The sequence below is a fragment of the Aulostomus chinensis genome, chromosome 20 (assembly GCF_037954235.1).
Source record: "Aulostomus chinensis isolate RoL2024-O1b breed Wild chromosome 20, RoL_Achi_v1.0, whole genome shotgun sequence".
Classification (NCBI taxonomy): domain Eukaryota; kingdom Metazoa; phylum Chordata; class Actinopteri; order Syngnathiformes; family Aulostomidae; genus Aulostomus; species Aulostomus chinensis.
Window position 1 is genome coordinate 13,456,330 of NC_141339.1, and position 22,292 is coordinate 13,478,621.

A 22,292-nucleotide genomic window follows, 5' to 3' on the forward strand; every position below is an offset into this window, starting at 1 on the left:
CACATGTAAACAGTCATGAAAAATGTTCCTAAGATGTGGAAAAATTATTTTATCATGTGTAAACCAATATATAGCATTCATACAGGTTTTGAACGCAAACACACTAAACATATAAACACATGTATATATATATATATATATAAAACTTATTTCAAAACACATTTTGACAGATGACATTATAGCTAGCATGTAAGTCTATACGTGTACATGTGCATGATTGTGTATTGTCATGATTTCGTCTTTCTTGTGGTAGTATAACTTAGTCAACAAAACCTTAATTTTGTACTTTTTCATAGGTGACTGCATTTGTGGCCTCATATTTAATATTTAAGCAACAAATTGAATCGTTTTGTTTCGATGAGCTAATTAGAAGTTTCTGTATTCTTATTGATGTGTAGCAATAACTGGTTTTACAGTATAGTATTAAAAATCTTTATTGGTATTTGGTCAGTACATGAAAAGGACTGAAGTCAGAATAATATGAACATCGCATATAAACTACTCACAATTCAACAGAATCTTTTGAACTGAATTTTTTTGTCAATGAAAACTTAAAATTGAATTAAAAAAAAAAAAACAACACAGGCCAACATCTAAAAGAAAAAAAAAAAAAACCTTCTGAATATTGCAAAACTACTGTAATTCAGTGATTTTTACTGACTTTTGACAATGAGTTACAACACCAGATGCCGGGTTTCAGTGGCGAGAGCTCAAACAAGAACAGCAGAAACATGCTCAAATAAAGGGCAGAATGAAACGTACTAGTTTTTAAAATCATACATCCACTCAATTCAAATCTAACATTAACCCATTCCTGTTACATCCCCATTTAACAACACAAATGTGACAGAGGTATCACAAGAGGCAAAGGGGAAGAGCGGGAAAACAAAATATCTCGGGCAGCAGTGCTCTGTTACAGACTACGCATTTGTTGCCTTGTTTGAATATTGTATAAAAAAATAACCCCCCAAAAAAAATAGACAGTATGTGTCAAAAGTACATTACAAAACAGCACCGTCGCTCGTGGTGGAGTCCAGGCCGTTTTGAGTGTGTCGTGACCCTGCAGTCCTGGTGCCCTTGGGAACCAGGGCAGCCTTGTCCTCGTGGGGATCGGTGGTGGAGTCTGTGTCATTCGAGTGTTGAGTCAATGACGTCTCGCTGCCTGTTGGAGAGTCCACGCTCTCATACCCTGCGCTCAGCTGACTCCCAAATCCCCCGGGTCCTCCAACTCTGGCAGCACCAGTCTGACTCCCTGACGCCTCCTCTGAGTGGTTGGACAGTTTGGTCTCAGCTTCACCGGGGCTGGAGACCATGGGGGACATGGGAAAGTCTTCCTCGGTGCTGCTGACCTCCCGGTACAGGCTGGGGGTAGTGGTCTCGCTCCTCTGGGATGAGTTGCCGTTGCTTGGTCCGTTGGAGACCCTCCCGAAGTCTTTGCCTGCTTGTTCAGAGGGGGCACTGGCCTGCTCCGGCTGGGCGGGGGGTTCTGCGGCCAAACTGGATGCAGCGGGGGAAGTCCTGCTGCTGGGTCCTGCCCCAGCCAAAGCCCCCTGGGTTTGGGAGAGCTGCTGCCGGGTCTCCTTCAGCTGCTGCTGCAGGACGAGGATGGTGCTCTGCATTCCCTCAACCTCTTCATCTAGCTGGATGATAAAGTCATTCAACTCTGTGGAAACAGGAACAAAAACAGTCAAGACTCAACAGATAGCCACATTTGTTGAGGGAGGTGAAACGCTGGTGATGTTCTCACCGTCTTGACTGCTCTTCAGCTCCTCGCTGTACTTCTTCTGCAGGGCCAGCTCAGCCTCCAGCTGGGCGATCCGTCCTTGGGACAGCTGCCTGCCCAGCTCCTGGTTTTCCTGAATCAGCATTCGACACTTGGCCATCAGTTTCTTCCCTGTTTGGCTGCAAGGGAAACAAGTCTCACATCACATAGTGAACCAGGAGAACAAGTCGACGGGCACAGAGATGATATCGACCTCTTCTAACCATCTTACCCGCATCCCAAACAGACACTCTTCAACCTGGCCATCCCTACATGACTCGCTAGCCAAAACATGTCATTAAATCCATCAGGCTAGAATGTAACATTACAATATCAGGAACCCAGACACAGCCGTAGTGACTAGAGATTATTTCTAGATCTGAAATGAACATGTGTATTTCCTTTATGACCAGAAACAAAGCCCAAACAAGCTAGCCGACCCACATTTCTATGAAACGGATGCACCCCTTATCACAATGTAATTCATCCAGTTACATAAAGAACAAAGGTGATATATTATTCAGAAATAACAATACGTAGCAATTCTGCATAGCAGTAATAGCATGTCAAGCTACAACATAGCTGGGTGTAGCAAAGAAGGGAGCATGCGCTTCAGAACCAGGCACGTGTAGAGCACATGAGAGCAAGCAGTTCAACAGTGAAATCAAAGAGCTGATGGAGCCTAGACAAGTCAAGGAATACTACAACAGTCCATCATACCTGGTAGTTTCACATTAGCAATTCCTGCCATCGTGTTTTACAAAAATCCTCAATTTATCAAGCTGCCAGATTTGCAAACACATACATGAGAAATAAGTTTAATTATCTATTTACTCTGCATATCCCATCAAGAAGACTCTGATATATTAACAGTAAATTATTCTGCATCTTTGCCGTCTAGGAGCAGAAATCATTTAAATGTATCAAAATAATGTATGCCATTTTTACCCCAACCCTTAAAAAAATGACTCATGCACTACACATTCAGTAAATGACATGTATACTTCGGAATTATTAGTCATTACCATTGACTGCCATTATGTGGTGTGAGGAACAGTGTGTGTGTGTGTGTGTGTGTGTATAAAAACACTGCCGGCCCACTTCTCACTGAACCCAATAGTGAGAGAGACCTGAATATGAATGTGCTGTTTAAATAAACAAGGGAAAAGCAACATGGCTGAGAGAGAAAAGGTTGTGTGGTCAATCACAAAAAATACACAGAAATACAATCAAATACATTCTCATCAACTTGGAACATGACTTGTTCAAAAACATTTCTGCAACTTGAGAACAGGACTCAGGTGCACCTACAGCAGTGTGTTTTTAGTGTGTAGCAGAAGAATGGAGCACAGAGCTGAATTCATTGGTTGAGTCCAAATGTTGAGACGGTAAAAAGCCCAATGGTGCTTCTCTTGGTTCACACACACACTGCAGTAAGTGTTTGTTTCAGGGAAACAAGATCAAATGAAAGGCCAAGAAATCAAAGAAACAAGTCACAAAATAAAACATGTAAAAACACACTCTACCGTGACTGGGCCCGTGACCGGGAGACACAGGCGACTCGTGCCCTGAACCACAGTCCTTTTGGGGACGAGGATCTGGCTCCACCCACAGTCTTAAGTGTCATTTCTAGTGGCTCTTCCCACCCCCAAAGTCTTACTTTTTAAATCCTAGAACCTTCCTCGCGTTACTTGAATATGTCTAGACTGTCCAAAAAGGCTTTCTCAGGCAGACTAGCAGGTATGTGTGTGGTGTAATCCAGTTAAATGTCTTTATAAAGAAAGTATGGGAAATTGTCTTTAAATGTTCAATAGCCGTTTGAGGCTAGGGATGCTCCCTGCCTTACTCAATCTTCACCGTAACCCCCCTTATTAAATATGCAAACTGTCTGTTTGAGCTGAGGGGCAGGGCGGGTGTATCCGTGTCGGTAAGTGAGTGACCACCTCTTCAGGAACAGTCCGGACTCCTTCAGGCCCTTGGACGGTGAGGGGATACGAGGGGGGGCTGAGAGCTGAAACACAAGTGTCACCTGACCGTACTGTCTTTTCAGTTTAGGTTATGTGATGTGTGGCTGCCACAGTGCAAGAGTACAAAAACATGGCGGCTGTTTTTTGTTTGTTTTTTTTTTCTTTTTTTTTTTTGTAGTGACTGGCTTTCTGTAAAGTCTGAGTCTCGTGGTGAATACCGCTTTTGTCAGCCTTCCCCCCCACCATTGTTCCTGCATGCCTGCAGTGAGAGTGAGGGTGGGGGGCGTGAGGAAGTCTTGACTTTTTTTTTTTTTTTTTGAGGGGGGTGGGGGGTGTTATTTTGATTGTCTTTACCTATCAGGTGTAAATTTCCAGGCACTCAGTTCATTTTGGGCCTGCTCCAGTTTGTCTTTAGTCTGTTCCAGTTCAGCCTTCATTTTGAGGAAAAACAAGTTGATGGCTGGGTCCACCATGGATGACCGCAGTTGGGCCGCACTGGGCTGCTGGACTTGCTTGAGGTACTGGATCTGGGTCTGCAGGATGAAATAAACCGGTATTAGAAACCAGAAAAATGTGACAAAAGGGTTAAGGGTTCTTGAGATTAAATCCCAGGAGAATAAAGGGCCACTACAGACTTATACAGGTGACTGATGCAGCTCACAGCACAACAGGAGGTTCAAAATCTGTTTCCACTGGACAGACACTGCATGTCTCAGAAGCTAAAATCTTAAACTGACAGTCAGCAGGACTTAGAACTTGTTAAAGCCAGTAAACTTGATTACTGTTGATGTTCCAGTATAAAAGAACGGGGAAACATTGATTTATTCACAGAAGTGTACATATCTGCGCCCAGAGCAGCAGGAAGCAGTCACGTTAGCATGCGACGCCCCTGCTGAAACAATGAAAATGTGTCTCCTCATCTTTCCAGAAACGTGTTGTTGTCACACAAATTCATTGTTCAACGTCCCCAGTGGGGACTACGGATCATGCGCTGAATACCTCGGGCAAATTAAAGGCTACATAGAGCGTACAACTGTAACAATAAATCAACATTTTCTCACATCATTTTCAGAGAATGTGTGATGAGTTCACCTCAGTGGCATAAACAGAGGAGCATGTGTATGCACCCTAAAGCCACATAGCTGTCAACCAAATAAGAGTGGGAAGGCCTTGTGACACATTTACCTTTAGCCTGTGTGTGTGTGTGTGTGTGTGTGTATATATATATATATATATATATATATATATTGTGATAAGAAATGACAACAGGATGTAACACAGCTCTGAAATAATGCCACTGTGTCAACTGATGGAAAAAACAGCAAATATAAATCCTACAGCAGAACTGGTTAAAAAGGCAGATTTAGAAAATGTACTTCTTCCACTTTCATTAAGTTATATCTATCTATCAATCTATCTATATATCAAAGAGAAAACAGCTGTAATTTGGTATTAGATTAAGTCAACAAGGATTGATAAAATGAGTTAAATCCATGTGACAGTTGTTTCAAGTTTTAACATCGAAGTTCAGCATCAACAAGGGGTTTTCGGCGCACTACATTAAGTTTACATCCTTTTCAAGCAAAATCCCTTCAAATAAAATATGAGTAAAAACAAGGAGAGATACATACTGTGCACTCTTGCATCTCTTGCTCCTTGGTGGCAAGTCGCATGACCAGGATGTTCTCCCTGCGTGCAGACTCCTGCTGCTGCTGCTTGAGCTTCTCCTCCGATTCCTTCAGGCCAGTCACATCATTGGCTGAGACGATGAGGAGAGAAAGCAAACGCATCAGAGAGAGAATCCTTCCCGCAAGCATAATCATTATTTAATAATTACTGCTAGCCATGGATGTCATCACTGATGCTGTTAAAGAACGACTGTACTTGTTAACAACGATGTAACAGCAGCTGTACTTACAGCACAGCTCTGAATACTTGGCCTCCAGGACCTGAACATATGCTTCATGCTGTTTCCACCTAAGAGGAGCAGAACATGTGAAAACATCAACCGCAAACAAAATACATTTCACACCTCTGACTGATTGCAGAGCTGTAATCTACCTTGTACACAACTCCTCTCGGGTCAGGGTCTTCATATCAGACTCACAGAGGCGAACCTGCATGAAAAGAGGACAATTTAGATGAAGAAAGGATCGGGACAATGGACGCACATGCTTTAATATACAAATTGCAACGCTATAATAAAAGACTAGCTTACCTTTTTAGGTAGAGGCTCCTCGTTGTTCATCGTGAACTCTGAAAGCACACAAAACATCACTGATCAAACCCGGGTGTCGTGTGTGAAAATGCCTGCATCATCTCCTCTTGGCTCAAACACACGAAGGAGCGTTAGAACATAAGGTAGCTTAGCTTGTGCGATATAAATGCTATAGGTTACATGTAAAGATCGACATTTGAAGCGACCACGTCACCGTCCTGGATGCCAATGAAACTATAAGTTACCAGTTAAAGAAGAACTGTCGAGCTGCTACTGTTAGCTTGTGTGGCAGTCAGCAGACACGAGCGGCTAGAAATAGAATATAAGCTAGCTCTCGGCTGCTAACAACGATTAGCATCCGCTAGCAAATGACACGCACGCGACGAAGCCTCGGCGTTTAGCTACAATATTTCCTTACTGTCAGACCAGGCAGCATGTAATTCTTGGCTCTGTTTTCGGCACCTTGTTATCACAAAATGGCGGTGAAGGAAATGACTCCCTCCCTTGCGCTCCTTTTCCTTAAACTAGCGGGCTCTTCGCTGCGGATATCAGGCCTACAGCCATCACAACACTTACCAGAACCTCTTCTGTCGCTGTTTTACCACCCCTCTGCTTCTCTGAGTCTTTAAGAAACCTAAAATACGACTGTATTAAAATTATCAGCAGGTTTATGATTAGTAGAGTCGCTCCGCCGTAATCACCATCACCCTCCTCGGTGAGGGCAGGACAGAATGGCTCCGGTGGCCGTGCTGCAGAGTACGACCGGAGAGGGGAGTAGGGAGGAAGGTCCCACTCTGCTGTAATTTCTCTGGTTCTATCTACCAGACGAAGTACCGCAGGTAACATACGAATACAAAATTAACAATATTTTAGTGAGACATAACATATTGCGTTATATTGACAGGTGCACTTTTTGCTTTGTTCTCCCATTTTTATAAATTGGGTGTCTTTTATTGCAGGATCGCCGTAATTTGCCTTTCAATAGCAATTAAATGAATATAGGTAATTGTACACTTTGCACTTTTGAAACAAAGTTTACACGGACTACGAAACGCTTAACATTCGAAAACCAAACCGGCTGGTTCTGCACAAATGCTAAAGAGTTGTTACTCGATTTATAATCTTCATAGACGATCTCTGCTATTGGTTGAGATGTTTATGAGATTAGGCGACATACTTATCTTTTATTTAATCTGTACGTTCCCTTTTTTAAATATTGGCAGTTACACTGACTATATTACTTCTACGTATAAAGTGAAGGACACGATTTAATGCCACTCACCCAGACAGTTGGGGAGTGTCAGGGGACCCTCATTGTATGACACCCTGAGTCACCTCAGCCACCCGGGTGATGTCTCAGTGTGACAGTCACGTACGTTAGGAAGGGTGGTTGTAACCCGAAAAATGATCCTGTCAGCGCGACTGAATTTACCCTCAATATGACATAAACGGTGACAGCTATGAATCAGCATGTCTCTAATCTTTAACCTATCGTGAAATGAGCAGGGGTCTTGGCCTGCCAGCTAAGAACTTCAGACCTATGAGAATGTGATGCACTTTTGCTTTACTGAGACTCATTAAAGTTGCATCATCACTCAAGACATTTCATTTGTTATGTTAAGAGCTACATTAGATATTAAAACGCCTTGAAACAAATCGGGCGTCGAGGCCTTCAATGTGTCTGGGACTTTATTTCATTACAAACCAGAAGCGTGAGTTGGAAATGTAATCCGAAAGGGAAGGGTAAAATGCATTATATAACTACTTTTTATTTTAATACATGGCGATTCATCATAATGTTCTCATCACATATGAGCATGTACATTAGGTATTATATTTCGAAGAGGGTGCTCAGTGTAACCGTTGAGAGACTGATCTTATAGCTGCAGCCTCACAGAAAAAACACCCCCATGTAACGATAATGGTACGGCCCGTGCTCTGTCAAGTTGATATTGCACATTTCAAGGGCAGTTATCAGTGTGTTTTCCCAGCGTGTACTTCTGCGACCATGCTTTGCAGAGTTGGTCACATAAAAAGGTAAGTTTCAAATTAATATATCGCTCCAGCTAGTGTCACGAGTTTGCTCGAAGTGCACACGAAGACATTTTAGTCGCGGTTTACATGAACTTGAGACAGGCAGCTGTGCCTTGTAAGCTAACAGTGAGCTAGCCAGGATGCTAATTTGATGTAGCAGCTCAGCTAGGTTAGCTTGTGGCGTACCACTTATTTGGGATTTTTAGTGTGAAACTGGGCGAAATTGCTTATATTGCTTTCTTTAAGTTGTCTAAAGTAAATGTTAATATTCAGATAACTTTACATCTCCCTCTGAATTAGCTAATATTAACCCACTACTACAGTTTTAATCTAGAATCAACATGAAAAATATAGGTCACGTAAAGCCAGTTGTTGAGGCTTATCAAAGTTAAATATCTTTATTTCTGGTTATCTCTTGACAAATATTGTGCAACAAAATCAACAGTTGCATCATTACTGTCATGTCCTCACATGAAAACCAAAAGTTACCAACTTGCTCGGTGTAAGCTTGCTACATTTAACCGTCTTATGGCTTCTCTTCCCCTCCCTATGTTTCACATCTGACGTATCACAGGTTTGTTTCTGTCTACCTGTTGCAGGTGCGCAGCCAGCCTGAGCCAAACCTTACAGCAGGTAGCTGCATCCAGGCAGAAGCACACCCTCCCTGACCTGACCTACGACTATGGTGCCCTGGAGCCCCACATCAGCGCTGAGATCATGCAGCTGCACCACAGCAAGCACCACGCTACATACGTGAACAACCTCAACATTACAGAGGAGAAATATCAAGAGGCGCTGGCTAAGGGTACAAACTCAGATATAATCAGTTGCTTGTGTGTCTGAGAGATAAATTTGATTCTCTAATTTTAAATAAACTGGCAAGTTGTAATTTAAACAGGACTTTTAAGATACAGTTGCATTCACTTTATTTCACTTTATTAGGTACACTTGTACATTCTAATATGTTATATTACTGCAGGGCTTCCATAAATTCGTCTTTTACTTTGATCATGCTGTTTGTTTTTCATGGATAATGTCAGATAAGTTTTTAGTTTGCCTCTCGTGGAGTTGTTCCCATTATTGTTGGCTACTTACGTACATATGAGACAGAACTCCCTGTACACATCCTCTCCAACTTTATTATGAAACATAAAGTAGAAGTATTACCTAGTATCTGCAAGCTCTGCAAATCTGAATGTTTATGATTGTATTGCATTTTATCAGTCGCAGTTCATGAGCAGGCCAGTGTATTTCTTTTCTTTTTGTTTATTCTTTTGTTTGTTTGTCCGTCCATTCTTTCGCACATGAAAACCAGTGAATATAATTCGGTCGTAGCACAGTTTACTTCACACATTCCATGAGGCCTAACATGTCCTCTTTGGAAAAGTTTTTTGTGTATCAAACAATTCTCATCTCACTCACTCTCATGAACTTGTCGTGTATTGTAGGCGATGTGACGACCCAGGTGGCCCTTCAGGCTGCTCTGAAGTTTAACGGAGGCGGCCACATTAACCACACTATCTTCTGGACAAACCTCTCGCCAAATGGTGGAGGCGAGCCACAGGGTAAGGTAACCACTCTACCTTTCTGCATCAGGTGCACTTGTGTGCTTATCTTTTTTTTTTCCATGTAGGTGCGTCGTCTCTTTATGCATTAGAATGATCTGTAATGAAATGAATCAAAGAACTTGTGGACAGGCAGCATGCGAACTGCTGTTTCACAACGCCTAAATTGTTGTTGCCTGCCATGTTTTGACTGCAGGATCTATTAGTGTTTCCTAATGTCAAAGTGGGAAATGTTAGCCTGATTCTGTGTACTGTCCATCAAGGGGTACATTGAGGCAAGGATGTTTGTGAACTAGAACGTGTAAATAATTTAATTTATGTGAGTTGTTGACTGACGGGGGTCCTTCACTAGACAATGTCGATAATTATAAAGAATTCAAACTCGTGATTTAGTGTCGGTTGCCTGTCTGATTTCTGTGGTATTTCTGTCCCCTGGTGGTCAAAGTGGGTATAATGAGTGATTAATGCTGCACTATAGTTCAGCTCAGAAATTAGAATTTTCAAGTTGAACTTTAGTGCAGCGTTAATCACACTGGCACCAACTCAAACTCATTGTTCCCACTTTGACCACCAGGGGACAGAAAGACTACAGTGACCACTCTTTGCCACCACCCCCTTGGGTGGTTATATACCTGATACTTCCCACCCGAATTTTAGAACTGAAGAAGCTTCTTGGATGAGAGGCGAAACGTCTTCACCTACAAGAGGATTGAGTCCAGTTGCCCAGTTTGATCATTTTTTACAGTGACCAGCTTCAGACAGACCACTGACACTTATTCAAATTGGTTTAAATGCTTTATAAACTCAGAAATTTGAATTTCAAAGTTTCCAGTTGAAAATTTCAAAAGGAACCATTCTGAGATCACAATTCCAAAAGGCTGCTCCGTCCATTACTGGTACAACCACTTTGATAATTACATTTTTCTGGACTTTTATGTATATTTATTATTATTATTATTATTATTTGTGTCTCTGTAAAATCAGAGGTGCACACATCACTCTTCATATACTATTTGTAGGCATTTTATTTTGATGTTTGTATGCCAAAGTACCACATATTGTTGTTAAGTGACAGGTGGCTGAAACGGGAACATTGCAGTTAAAAAAATAAAATAAAATACACTCACTTCTAACTGTACATTCGTCTCCAGACTTCTGAGGTTCAAAGGAAGGTAGTGTATGGCAGCTCTCTGTCAGACAGTATGTGCATGTTAGAAATAAAGAATAGGTAAATGTAATGATGTGAGAAATCTTGCTGTCTGTCTTGTAGGTGAGCTGATGGAGGCCATCAAACGGGACTTTGGCTCCTTCCAGAAGATGAAGGAGAAGATGTCGGCTGCTACGGTGGCAGTGCAGGGCTCAGGCTGGGGCTGGCTGGGCTTTGAAAAGGAGAGCGGGAGACTTCGCATTGCCGCTTGTGCCAACCAGGATCCTCTGCAGGGCACCACAGGTCAGCCGAGCCTCATTTCATTGTCGTCAGGTGCCACGTCAACAAAAAGTCAGTCAGGGTTATTGTTGTGTGTCTCTGACCCTCAGGTCTCATCCCCCTCCTGGGTATCGATGTATGGGAGCATGCCTACTATCTCCAGTACAAGAATGTCAGGCCGGACTACGTGAAGGCTATATGGAACGTCATCAGCTGGGAGAATGTGAGCGAGCGTCTCCAGACTGCCAAAAAGTAGAATCCTCAGACCTTCTTCCCCTCTGGCCTGGAAACAGTCGTTGCAAATAATTTAATCCTAGAACAAAACATGGAGCGGTGACATTTTTGTATTCAGACAAAATAATCCAGATCGATTCAGATTAAATTGTCTTGATGGCGACAACACTTCACCTGCTGGAATGAACGTCACATTTTATTTGCAAGTGCTGTTTTTTTTTTTTTTTTTCCTGTTTTTTTTTTTTTTTAACCCCAGGTCTGTTGTTAACTCAGAAAAAAAAAACAACGAACAAACATGGCCTCCTTTTCATGTAAAAGCTGGCTTTATTGATGACACGAAAATACTGTCTGCCGTGTCACATAGTGAGGTGTTGTTGGAATGAGTCCTACTGAAATCACTTCATGTTGTTGCAGTCCATGTTTATGATGTATAATAATAATAAAATTATAGGACTTTAATTGTACCAGTTGGATGTTCAGTGTTTTTTTTATTTCATTTTTTTTTTGTTCTAATGTTCATGGTAAGAAATGCTGTTGAGAGAAGAGAATCAAACGCTCAGGTACTGGACGTGAACATGTCCACACACTCACACTGAAAATCTGATTTAAGATCCTCAAAGCAGCTGATCAAATTATAAAATTGCATTTCAGATTTCATCACACTCTCATTTTGTTTGTTTATTTTTTAAACTTTTTTTTATAGATCTGAGTTGTTGTTTTTAATTACTATTGAACTTGAAAGCAGCAATGATGAATAGTGAAGCTGCATTAGTTCAGGCAAAGAAAAAAAAATGGTTGGAATTGAAAGATGCGGAGATGACATATATCTTATGTCCTGAATTTGACAGTGAATCTCAGACACGGTAACAACGTGCACTTCTCAGCCTGCCTGCCAGTGCAGATGTGGGTGGGTTTTTTTTGGGGGGGGGGTTTTGAGAAGGAGGGTGGTGTGCGTGTGTGCGCGCGTGCACACTCATGCAAGAGATTTATTAGATCAAGTCAATGTGCACACCAACAGGAGGTGCGAGGTCACAGCTCTGGCCCCTTGTGTCAGTTTTCACCAGCACACAGGATTTAGACTTGACTCTCATCCACGTTTAGAGTAGTTCTCACACCAGAGTTGTAATTCAACCCTATATATTAAGCATTATGTGTAGTTGATGTGAATTTTTTTACTGAAAAATAAATCTATAAAACTTTCTGGATTGATTTTACTTTGTGGAAATACGCTACGGAGAATTTCACCCTAGGTCATGAAAAACATGAGAATATCACGCAACTTGGAAATCATGTAACAAATGAAAACTGTCTTAAAAAGTGTGGAAAAGTCACAGCAATACATGTGTGGAACCTCTTAAGTGTACCTAATTATTTGACAACTTCCTATATACAAAATAAGGTATGATCCTACAATAAACTGCAATCTGTGTGGGTTGAAAATCTAGAGGTGATTGAGAAGCAGGTTCAATAAAATTTCAGGCTCGTCTACGCTGCTTTTTTTTTAATCTTATCACCAAAAGGGGGCAGTGTTGCACAAGGTTTCCACCTATGACGCTCTTAAGTTCACCGGGTTGAAAACTCCCCACTTTCTATGCAAGAAACTTTATAATCAAATGCATTTTTTTTTAAAAATGGAGATATGCAAATGCTGCATTCACGCTCATACCAGTATATAACATCTCTCACACAAACTTTAAAGATCTACAGCAGTAGTTGTAGTCGTGTCTGTAGTTCGTAGTATCCATGGACCAGGTTCCATACAAAAGACTGCATCGAGTTGAACGGTTCAAATAACTTCCAGCTGGTTCATCTCATGTCATCCAACATGGCTCCTCTCATCCTGCCAACTGATTAGGATGCTCATTTTGCTATTGGGAATGTCACATTCCACAGATGTGTGATGGAGAGGTGAGATGGTTTTCAGTGGACATTGAGAGTTCAAGCACATGGTGACCAGACTTGGATCTCCAGACTGGAGCCTCATGCTTGTACTGACAGCTAGGAAGACATTGGCTACTTGTATAAAGTGGTGATTTAACAAAGAATGAATGCGCCTTGATTAAGTGCATGAATTATTTAGAACATATTGGTGTGGCTGGCTTGGCTCCACTATAAATTGGATTTTTTTTATTTTTTTTTAATTCTTTTTGGGACTCACCATAAAAAATGCTACTAACATGTCAGGAACCAGCTGTGGTGGCTAATGACAAACAACTTGAGTCTGCTTTTTCAATTGTACAGGAAATTACTGCTTCACTGTCATAAAAATCAAGCTCTCAAGAGAAGTCTTCTATTAGATGATGGTTCGTCTAAATGTGGCCTACTTTTGCTGTAAAAATTAGGGTGTGCCAAAAATGATTTCCCCCTTCCTCTAGTCGTAAAAAAGAATGGAACTCCAGATTAGGTTTATTCAACCTCTGGTAGGGACGAGAGGAAAATATTTGGGAAATGTCTCGGGTGAGGAGTTAAAGTCGATTCTGAAGGCTGTTGTCTTGCTCTTTCTCTCTTCAGTGTTCTTTCTTTCAAAATAAGGCAACAAAAACCTCTTAAATGATAATTATACATTCGATTTGGTGGCTATGACCTTCATCCCAACCCCGTTTTTGCTCATACAAACAAACAGAAACACATTTATGGGTTATTTACATGGACTTCCATTCATTTCCTGGAGACTTATCTTAACCCGAACCATAATCACTTCATGCCTAACCCTAACCCTAATCTCAACCACTGACCCAAATATCAGCCATCCCTGATCAGATGGTTTGTCTGGTTTGTGTCCCTGACGGCGGCGTAAGTCATCTCTTCTCTCCAAAGACACACACACACACGCGCGCGCGCGCGTGTTAAGAAACACAAGCTCTGCTGTTGGTGCGGTTTCTGACTGGATCACACACGAGCACGCAATGAGACACACGTGGCTCCATTTTAGAGCCTCACTTTCGTTTTCAGGGCATCCACGCTGGAGGTGCATCCTGTATCCCTTACTGATTTAAATTAGACTCTGCGTTACCACACACTAAGCTTCTAATTTTTGGGGGGAGGGGGGGGGGTTACTCCCTTTTCCTTCTTTTCTTGGGCTTTTGAACTAAAGTGACAGATGAATCAACAGGCTTTGTGAAGTATGATACCACTGGAGTATATTTGTCTTTGATTCGTTTCATTTACCTCCAAGCTCATCTGATATCCAAGTTATGCATACTTGGCACATGATTTCTTCCTGGATAACAGTCAACATCTTCTTGCATGTGCGAGCTGCACAGCTTTGTCATCATATTTCTAGGCTCTGAACCAGTGGGGGGGGGCACTGTTTTTTTTGTTTTTTTTCCAGAGGGACGTAGTGGCTTAGATAAAGTAAGTGAAGGGCCACATGTTGAACATCCAAAGCATGGGTCTAATTACTCAGTTCCTATGATCCTATATTATTGAAAAATAATTCAGCTGAGCAATAATTAAGCTGGAGGACAATTTCTGAGCTTTTTCTTTTTTTATTTCTTGCAGTGACAAGTGTGTGGTGTAGCCTGCATACTCAGCCTCCGCAGTACTCTTGGCACATCCGACGTGCTGCCTTCAGGCCGCCTCTTGTTCGAACATATTTAGATGTCCTCTCGTGGTTAAAAACATTCAGAGTCAGCTTTCCCTTTTTCTTTTTTCTTTTTTCATGCATTCATCCTACTTCTGATTTTGTCAGTTAAACATCACTTACCTTTTAGCGCCCTAAGGGTTGCCGGTTTGATCCTTGCTTCCCCTGTAGGCCATGTACTTGTGCAAGGTAATGAACCCCTAATTGCTCCTAAGTACTTCATAAATACAGTAAATTTGCCTTTCAGGTAACAACTATTGTGTACCTCGTTGTAAAGTCTTACCAAAAAATGAACATAAAACTGCCTTTTATCCATTTTTCGTTCTCCTTTAAGGACGTGGAGTGCGGGGCCCACTCCGGCCCCGGGGTCGTATTTTGCCCATGTGTGCTCTAAACGATCCTCCATGCTACAGATTTTCTCCCTGGCGTGACTTTTCTGTGTTGTTTGCGCTATACAACGCTCTCATTGTCATTTTTTCACTCAAAAGAAATTTTTACAAGTGTCAACACCGAGGAGGTAAAACTTTCCAGCATCTGTCGTCCCTTGTTCCTGGCAAAGAGGGTGCTGGAGCTAAATCCAGACTACCTGTACGGGTCCTGGTCTGAGTGCTCTGGAGTGGAGCAGACACTGGGAGCCAGAAACCACATATTTCACTTAGCTTGACAGGATGATTGATTCGTCATGGCTGCTGAAAAGAGCAGACAGACAGAGAAGTGTCCTCAAGAGCCTGAACAGAGTGAAGGTATGTACAGTATTTCATCAGCTCTATGATCTGGCATCTTCTGTTTCATCTGCATTAACGTCTCCACACCTAAAATTCGGAGTCCGACAGAGCCTTGCGGAAAGAGAAGGAAAGTTTTAGCGAGAGGGCGGCAGAGGGTGATAAAAATCTGGGCAGACCTGAGGTCATTTGGGTTCATGCGGGAGTGATGCATGGGACAAATCCGCACGGAGATCAATGACTTTTCTTTTAAGAAAATGAAAGGCTCTTCATACAGCCAACTCGGTCTAACACAAGGACACAAACTGCAGATGTCTGTATCCATAAAATGAGCCCTAATTGCACACGTTATTCTCATAAAGCCTCATCTCTGGAGCAGATTGCTTTCCAGCCTGGTGAAACGATGATCCGGCCTTTGAAGCTGAAGTTGTTTGTACCTGTACTCGTTTTCATCTGCATCATGTTCTAAGGCCGTCCTCTCCATTTTTTTCATTTTGGCAATTAAAAATGTTGGATTATGATTTAATAACCCCAATGGATTTAATCAAGGGAGCGGATTTTTTTTTTTCTTTTTCTTGGCGCCGGTCATTGTTCGTTGAGAGTTAGCACACAGCAGCTCTTTGGCTTGACGCTCAGGATGTTCCAGGGGAAAAGAAAAATACGAGTGTTTCTGTGGAATACCCCAAAACTAGAGTATTATAATGCAGCAAGGTGCCTTCAAGTTCAGCAGACTTGACTTCCTGTTTGGGATGGAGCCATCCCTGCTCCAAAGTACTCCCACCAGGCTCCGCTGAGAAAAAGAAGGGAGTCTTTGATGGTCGTATCCTAAATCCATCTCACCAGGTGGCCCCTCGCAACAGTTTGCTTCCATGACCTCGTTCACATGAAAACATTTTTCCTCCTTCACTTCCAGGTATCCACAAACGTTTCACTGATGCTGCCAGACAGTAGCGAGAGAGACGGCGTCTTTTGTTTCACTTTTAGGAGAGCCAGGGAACGGTCGTAAAACCCTACAGATTTACTGAAATGGCTATTTTGTTGTTAGGTATGTATAAGGGAACCGACAGCGATCGCCGCTGGTCATATCACCTGTTTGTCGACGTCAGCAAAGAGAAGATACGAATGCTACTTTTCGTTGTCGTTCACATCGCTACACCACCCATACATTTTTTTTGGGGCGGTAGAATGTGCAGCACATGCCCCAAAACAATATACATGCCCTTTTCACAATGTTGACTTGACATTCCAGGGTACATTCATCATTCTCCTCTTCCATTTCTGCAGCCATGGCTCTGGTATTGTTCATGCTTGCTCACTAGATCTTTGCGAACACGAAATAGAATAAATTGGATCAATTAGACCCATGTTTACCCTTCTATACATCAAAATGGCTGCTGTGAAAAGGGTCTATCCTCAAGGATCACTAATGGTACACTAGAAGTGTGCGGTGCGGGTAATTACCTCCACTTCCTCATTGTTTTTGCTGTTTTTTAATCATCTATCTTGGGGCCCAGAGTATGCGGCCTTTCCATTCCTTCGAGTTAATGCAAAATCAAACCAGCCTGACCTTTGGAGTTTCTTTTTCTAAATGATGCTGCTAATTTCTATTATAGTGAGGAAATATAAAGTCTAATACAATGATTCTGCATTGTACTTGAATGCAGGTTGTGTGCTACATAAACCCAGATCACATCAGATATTCAACTCGCACCGAGGATGAGATCTTTTTGATGTTCAAAAGGCAGGTCCATTCATGCAGTGCCCCTCCTCGCTCAGTCCGTGATAGTCCTCTTGTCTGATTGTCAGTACCGTGCATGCAAACGTGCATGAAAATTTCTGAATTAGAAAGACACAGTGATTAAAAAAAAACAAGGCGAAGCAGACAAAACTAGAGTGAATCCGGGGGATGGCGTTGGCAAATGTGAGGATTCAGATTGGGATGAGGTGAATATGCCGCAGACCAGACCTTTAACATGTCAACGTCAATGCACTTCCTCTCAGTGCGGCTCATCACGTCTGCAGTTTTCCTACAAAAAGTCCCCAAAAAAATAAAAAATCCAAAGGTAACCAACATTTCAAGTTTGAGCCCAACTAGGGTTCCATGATCAAAGTTGCATGTTCATGAGTGTACAAGAGGTGGAACAAAACATAAATTCTATTAGCTGTTCCACAAATGCCAACGCATTGAGCTGTGTCTGCACTTTTTCCCTCTCAACCTTTACCAACACATTGTGGAAAGCTGGCTGTGTCAGGAACAGCAGCAGCAGACATTTTCCCGCGGAGGCTGAATAAAGGACAATCTCTTTATTACACATTAGCTGGAAAAAAAGGCCCTTTGACAAATGTTCTTGCAGGAGACACGAGAATACAAAACGAAGCGAAGCACACAAGTATTTTTCTTTGTCAACATTTTTGCACATGGTACAATTGCTGTTGCTAGGGGTTTCTCAACAAACAAGCACGATTACTGAGGATGAATGTGGAATGACTCATGTGGACGGATGATGTAATTTATTAAAGTTTATTGAAATTTCAATCAGGTTTTATTTACAGTTACAGGTGCCTAACTGCAATGTAAACTTGAATTTTGATTTGGACCGTTGTGTCCTTTCTCATGTTTATACATAATGTTATTTTGATAAAGGGGCTGCTGGAAACATGAGCTAATGAAGCGTTAACTCGCTAACGAGCAACGTTAGTTCCACTGCTCACGCTGCCCCAGCTAATGTAGCATTTCGCACCATTTTTGAATGCTGTTTGTTTCCCAGAGTTTTGAGACTTAGTGTTTAGTTTCTAAGTCTGGCTTTTGTTTTGTTTGCAATTAAACTTCAGCGTAATCTTGTCCTGCCTGGCCTGCTCTCCTTTTCTCTGCGTTTGGGTCCTGCTATCACTGCCATCACCCTGGCGAGGTTATATGGTTTCAAAACAACACGTTCAAAATAACTGTTGCACAAACTTGAGGTTGAATACAGTGCAAATTCAAGATGCTAATCTGTACCAACTATACTGTGGCTGACATCACATGACAGTCGCTGTGGTTACATGTGACTTGTTAGCATCACATTAGCCAGAAACATTAACCTCACGACACATAACAACGTGGCCGTTATATATCCGACCAGCCCACTTTTACTGCTAAAACGGTCGTGTCCTGCAAACCCCATCAACTTTTGGGTGTAATGTATTCTTCTAATTGACAAAACTCATAACCTGATTCCAGTGTCAAATTGGATTCAGTAACCACAGGAATCTGTTTTCATCTTAAAAAACTGCTCTCAGTTGAATACCATGAGATCATGCTGAGTAGAAAAAAAAACTTGTTGTCTGTAATTTCTTTTTTTTTGTGTGTGTGTGTAAGAATCCAGAAGAATCCATTCATCAATCTGTTTTATTGTCTAAACACATCTCCATATGGAAAACTAGGAGCTTAAACCAGCATGGAAAGAATGACTAGGTCATGACAGAAGCCATTTTGAGGAAAAAAAATGGAAATAAGTCTTGAGAGGAGACTTTTGGGGGCTTTTAACTCTCCTGGTCTTGACCCACCTGCAGGCTCTCAAGGTAACCGCACTCCACAGCGAGCGTACAACTGTCTCTCGCTGCTTATTATATATGAGCAAAGTCCAAAATAGAGGCAACCCAATAGTACAAATACTTGTTGCTTTGGTAGTGTTTCTTTTAGTCAAAAGGTGCTTTTCTGACCTTTTGGTTAACATCATTGGGTACATACCTCAACACAGGACCATGCTTGTCTTTTACCTCAGTATTTGAGAGCGTACTATTTTAAAACACGAGAGCAAGACAAGAGGAAGTGTCCAAAGTCATGCCCGAAATTTAGCTTTGTAATGTGAACACTGTGTCTTTGGTTCATGACCTGTTTAGGACCCTCCAATGAGGTGCTGATTGCTCCTGGGAGAAATGAAGATGTGTTACATGTGACTTGTGTGTGTATGTGTCTGTATGTATGTGTGTGTGTGTGTGGGGGGGGGGGGGTGGAGGGTGCAAGAGGGCAAGAGGGGAAATATCAAGCAGCAGATACGGAGAGTGTAGAGCCGCACATTCAGTGATCATGTTAATGTGCAAATGTTTGTATGTGTGTGTGATGGATTTTCACTCCGCCAGGGGATTTTCCACAGTCTCCGCTGTATTCAGAAACAGATGCAAAGTTGGCAGTCAAACCAGCAGCAGAACGCCTCGGAGAAAGAAACCCTCAAAGCTTCATTCTTCCCGCTGTCCCTGCTAATTTCACACTTCCTCACTGCCGTCCCTCCTTAAAATACCACCTCCTCATATATTCCTCTTTTCCCTCCTGCCAAACTGTTGCACTCCTCTGTCTGGGTCTTCTCATTCTTGCATTATCAGACCTATTTTTTTTATACAACAGAAACTGATAAACACACTGAAATGGAATCCATTAACTTACAGACACCTCCTTGATGTTTTGCCCAAACACAGCTTCACAAGCATCTGTAAGCTCTTTCTTTAAAGATCCCGTCCAATGAAAAACAAATTTTTCAGCTTGTCATTTTGGTGTTTTTCATACGCATACATGCGAGGGAAGAGCATTCTTACTTTGAAACTGCAGTGAATTAATGAGAACATGGATTCAGGTTAAATCAAAGCCAGGAATGGCAGTTATCATCTTCTCTCTGTACGTCGTTTCAAAGCACACATGCAGATTTTCGAGTCAAATTTCTCGCACGTCACTCATCTCTCGCAAGATGAAATCACCACTTTGATGACAAGTTTTCAGTGGACAGGCAGATGTAACTGACAGGTCATTCATCCTCTTGCTCTCTGTTTCTCCCACTAATCCCCCCCCCCCCCTCCCCCGTCCATGTGAGGTGATTCAGCAAGAAGTCTTTACGGCAGCACGTGAGTGACCTCATCCTCTCACAACATCTGCAACAGAGTTTTAGCAGCTCGAGTAGCGTGAAGGGTTTGATCATGACAAACACATGCATACAAATAGAGGAAAAAAATACACAAGCCTACACGCACACACGCGCGTGCACGCATGCGCAAAATCTTGAGCTTCAAACAGAAATAGTTGTGAGGATCTGTGCAAATGTCCTCGTAAGTCCTAACGTCCTCGCAGTGCGGTGTCTTGTCAAGTGTTGGTTCACACACGAATAGAAAGACACACACACACACACACATACACACACACACACTGGAAACAACCTGAATATGAAACAGTGCTTTTTACGCGCAAAAAAAAATTATACATTATCTTTTGAGACTGAATGTGTATGTGTGTGTGTGTGTGTGTGTGTGTGTGTGTGTGTGTGTTGTGATGCTGAAATAATCATAACTGTAACAATCTTTAATTGGTGGAGTTCATGCTGCATATAAATGCACTACTTTTAATAAATTTCACTATAAATCTTATTTTTGATCAAAGTCACAAGGGTATAAAAAAAATCGTCATCGTCGTCAAGAAAACTGTTCAGTCCTCAGTGTATATTACATGTTTTTGTTTGCTAAATCAGCTGCTCTCTAAATTTGTATATACATAATTGCTACGGCAAATGTGCCGTGAAAAGAAAAAGCTGTTGCCTGTTACGCATTTATTTATTTGGAATCATGTTTCTGGCCACATGTACGTCCACGATTGCTAATTGCTTCACTATGTTCGCCACCAGTTGCACACTTTGACTGGGCTCTTTGTGTGATGCAGGTATTTCAAAGGAGGTTTTTGGGTTTCATTTGCTGGAAACCGATCGAAATTGTGCAGAAGACAATGCTGAACGCTGTGACCCTTCATGAGCTGAGAAAACCTGCGGATTTGGATGGTAATCCCCTGTCTGTAGACCCCTATTTGACCCCTTTCACATAATGATCATCATTCGATCCGTCAATAATTCAAGATATAGTTCCCTAGCGACACCTCAACCCACATTCAGGGAGTGACGGTGTGTCAAGGTGGGTCCGTACCGTGGCAATCATCATCTGCTCCCTGCTCTGCTTCTGTTTTCTGGCCGTCGCCTGGGCCTCGGCCCACCCTCCAGCCCTCCAGCCCGCCCCGGCAGCTCCTGTAGTGATGTGACTTTTCCATCCTGAGACGTGTGGGCCTCGCTCAGCCAATCAGCCAGAAAAAGAAAAAAATGCTGTTCTTTCACAACATCTCTTGGCTAAGAGACAGAGGATGTTTTTAAATACTGAGTGATTAATAACACATCAAGGAAAATATTACCTTGGACACCTCCTCGGGAAACTGCATCCTAAATTTTCCGTGTATGTCTTTCCTTTGGTATGAGATGAATTTTCAAGATGTGAGGTTTGTCTGTGTTAATGCAGCTTCCAAGTAGGGAGGAGAGAAATGCATTTTATGATTTATGAGACAAGTTTAAGGCGGCGCTGTCTCCGTTGTGTATAACTTCCATTAGCAGTATCAATGTTTGTGTGTGATTATGCGGTGTTTTTGTGTCTATACAGTAAGAGTGTGGTCTCTTTGCAGCCGTATGCAAACACAGACGGAAGTACTTGTGTTTCTGTTTACTCCACATCTGTCAGGGTCCCTGTGCATATCAATAAATCTCATCCCTCAAGTGCTTTCCAGTGGGAACTAAATGATAAGTGCCTATAAGTCCCAGACGAATTCCATCTCTGCCCAAAAGTTACCGCCTGTAAATCCAGACGGAATCTTTGTTTTGTTGTGTTGTCTGTCTGTCACTGGTAGAAGGGGTGTAACATTTATAACCCCCCAAAAAGAAAGAGGGAGACGGAGTGTAAGTGACAGATGGAAATGGAGGCAACTGACAGACACAAAAAAAAAAGA

The 22,292-nt window shown here is 42.1% G+C and overlaps 2 protein-coding genes across 3 annotated transcripts; one reads left to right on the forward strand and one right to left on the reverse strand.

Moving 5' to 3' along the window:
* Nucleotides 1-418: 418 nt before the first annotated feature.
* wtap (WT1 associated protein) lies at nucleotides 419-6,725 on the reverse strand. Of its 2 annotated transcripts, none has more exons than XM_086190425.1 (8): nucleotides 6,524-6,725; nucleotides 5,948-5,985; nucleotides 5,791-5,846; nucleotides 5,648-5,706; nucleotides 5,361-5,488; nucleotides 4,084-4,262; nucleotides 1,748-1,902; nucleotides 419-1,663 (listed from the first exon to the last, which is right to left on the reverse strand). In XM_086190425.1, the coding sequence occupies exons 2-8, from the start codon at nucleotides 5,975-5,977 to the stop codon at nucleotides 1,002-1,004; spliced, it is 1,269 nt and encodes a 422-aa protein (XP_086046551.1). In that variant the 5' UTR covers nucleotides 5,978-5,985; nucleotides 6,524-6,725; the 3' UTR covers nucleotides 419-1,001. The 2 variants fall into 2 exon arrangements, with proteins under 2 accessions (XP_086046551.1, XP_086046552.1); XM_086190426.1 differs by lacking the exon at nucleotides 6,524-6,725 and adding an exon at nucleotides 6,366-6,417.
* Nucleotides 6,726-7,828: 1,103 nt separating this feature from the next.
* Nucleotides 7,829-11,452, forward strand: sod2 (superoxide dismutase 2, mitochondrial). Its single transcript, XM_086190428.1, has 5 exons — nucleotides 7,829-7,984; nucleotides 8,581-8,786; nucleotides 9,430-9,546; nucleotides 10,817-10,996; nucleotides 11,083-11,452. Exons 1-5 carry the CDS (start codon nucleotides 7,869-7,871, stop codon nucleotides 11,226-11,228), a joined length of 765 nt encoding a protein of 254 aa, XP_086046554.1. The 5' UTR covers nucleotides 7,829-7,868; the 3' UTR covers nucleotides 11,229-11,452.
* The last annotated feature ends 10,840 nt before the right edge of the window (nucleotides 11,453-22,292 follow it).

Coding starts and splice junctions, on each gene's coding strand:
- sod2 (XM_086190428.1), top strand. CDS start 7,869: ATGGTACGGCCCGTGCTCTGTCAAGTTGATATTGCACATTTCAAGGGC. Junction 8,787..9,429: donor TCAAGAGGCGCTGGCTAAGG/GTACAAACTCAG, acceptor CGTGTATTGTAG/GCGATGTGACGACCCAGGTG. Junction 9,547..10,816: donor TGGTGGAGGCGAGCCACAGG/GTAAGGTAACCA, acceptor TCTGTCTTGTAG/GTGAGCTGATGGAGGCCATC.
- wtap (XM_086190425.1), bottom strand. CDS start 5,977: ATGAACAACGAGGAGCCTCTACCTAAAAAG. Junction 5,707..5,790: donor CGAGAGGAGTTGTGTACAAG/GTAGATTACAGC, acceptor TGCTCCTCTTAG/GTGGAAACAGCATGAAGCAT. Junction 1,903..4,083: donor TGGAAATTTACACCTGATAG/GTAAAGACAATC, acceptor TTTCCCTTGCAG/CCAAACAGGGAAGAAACTGA.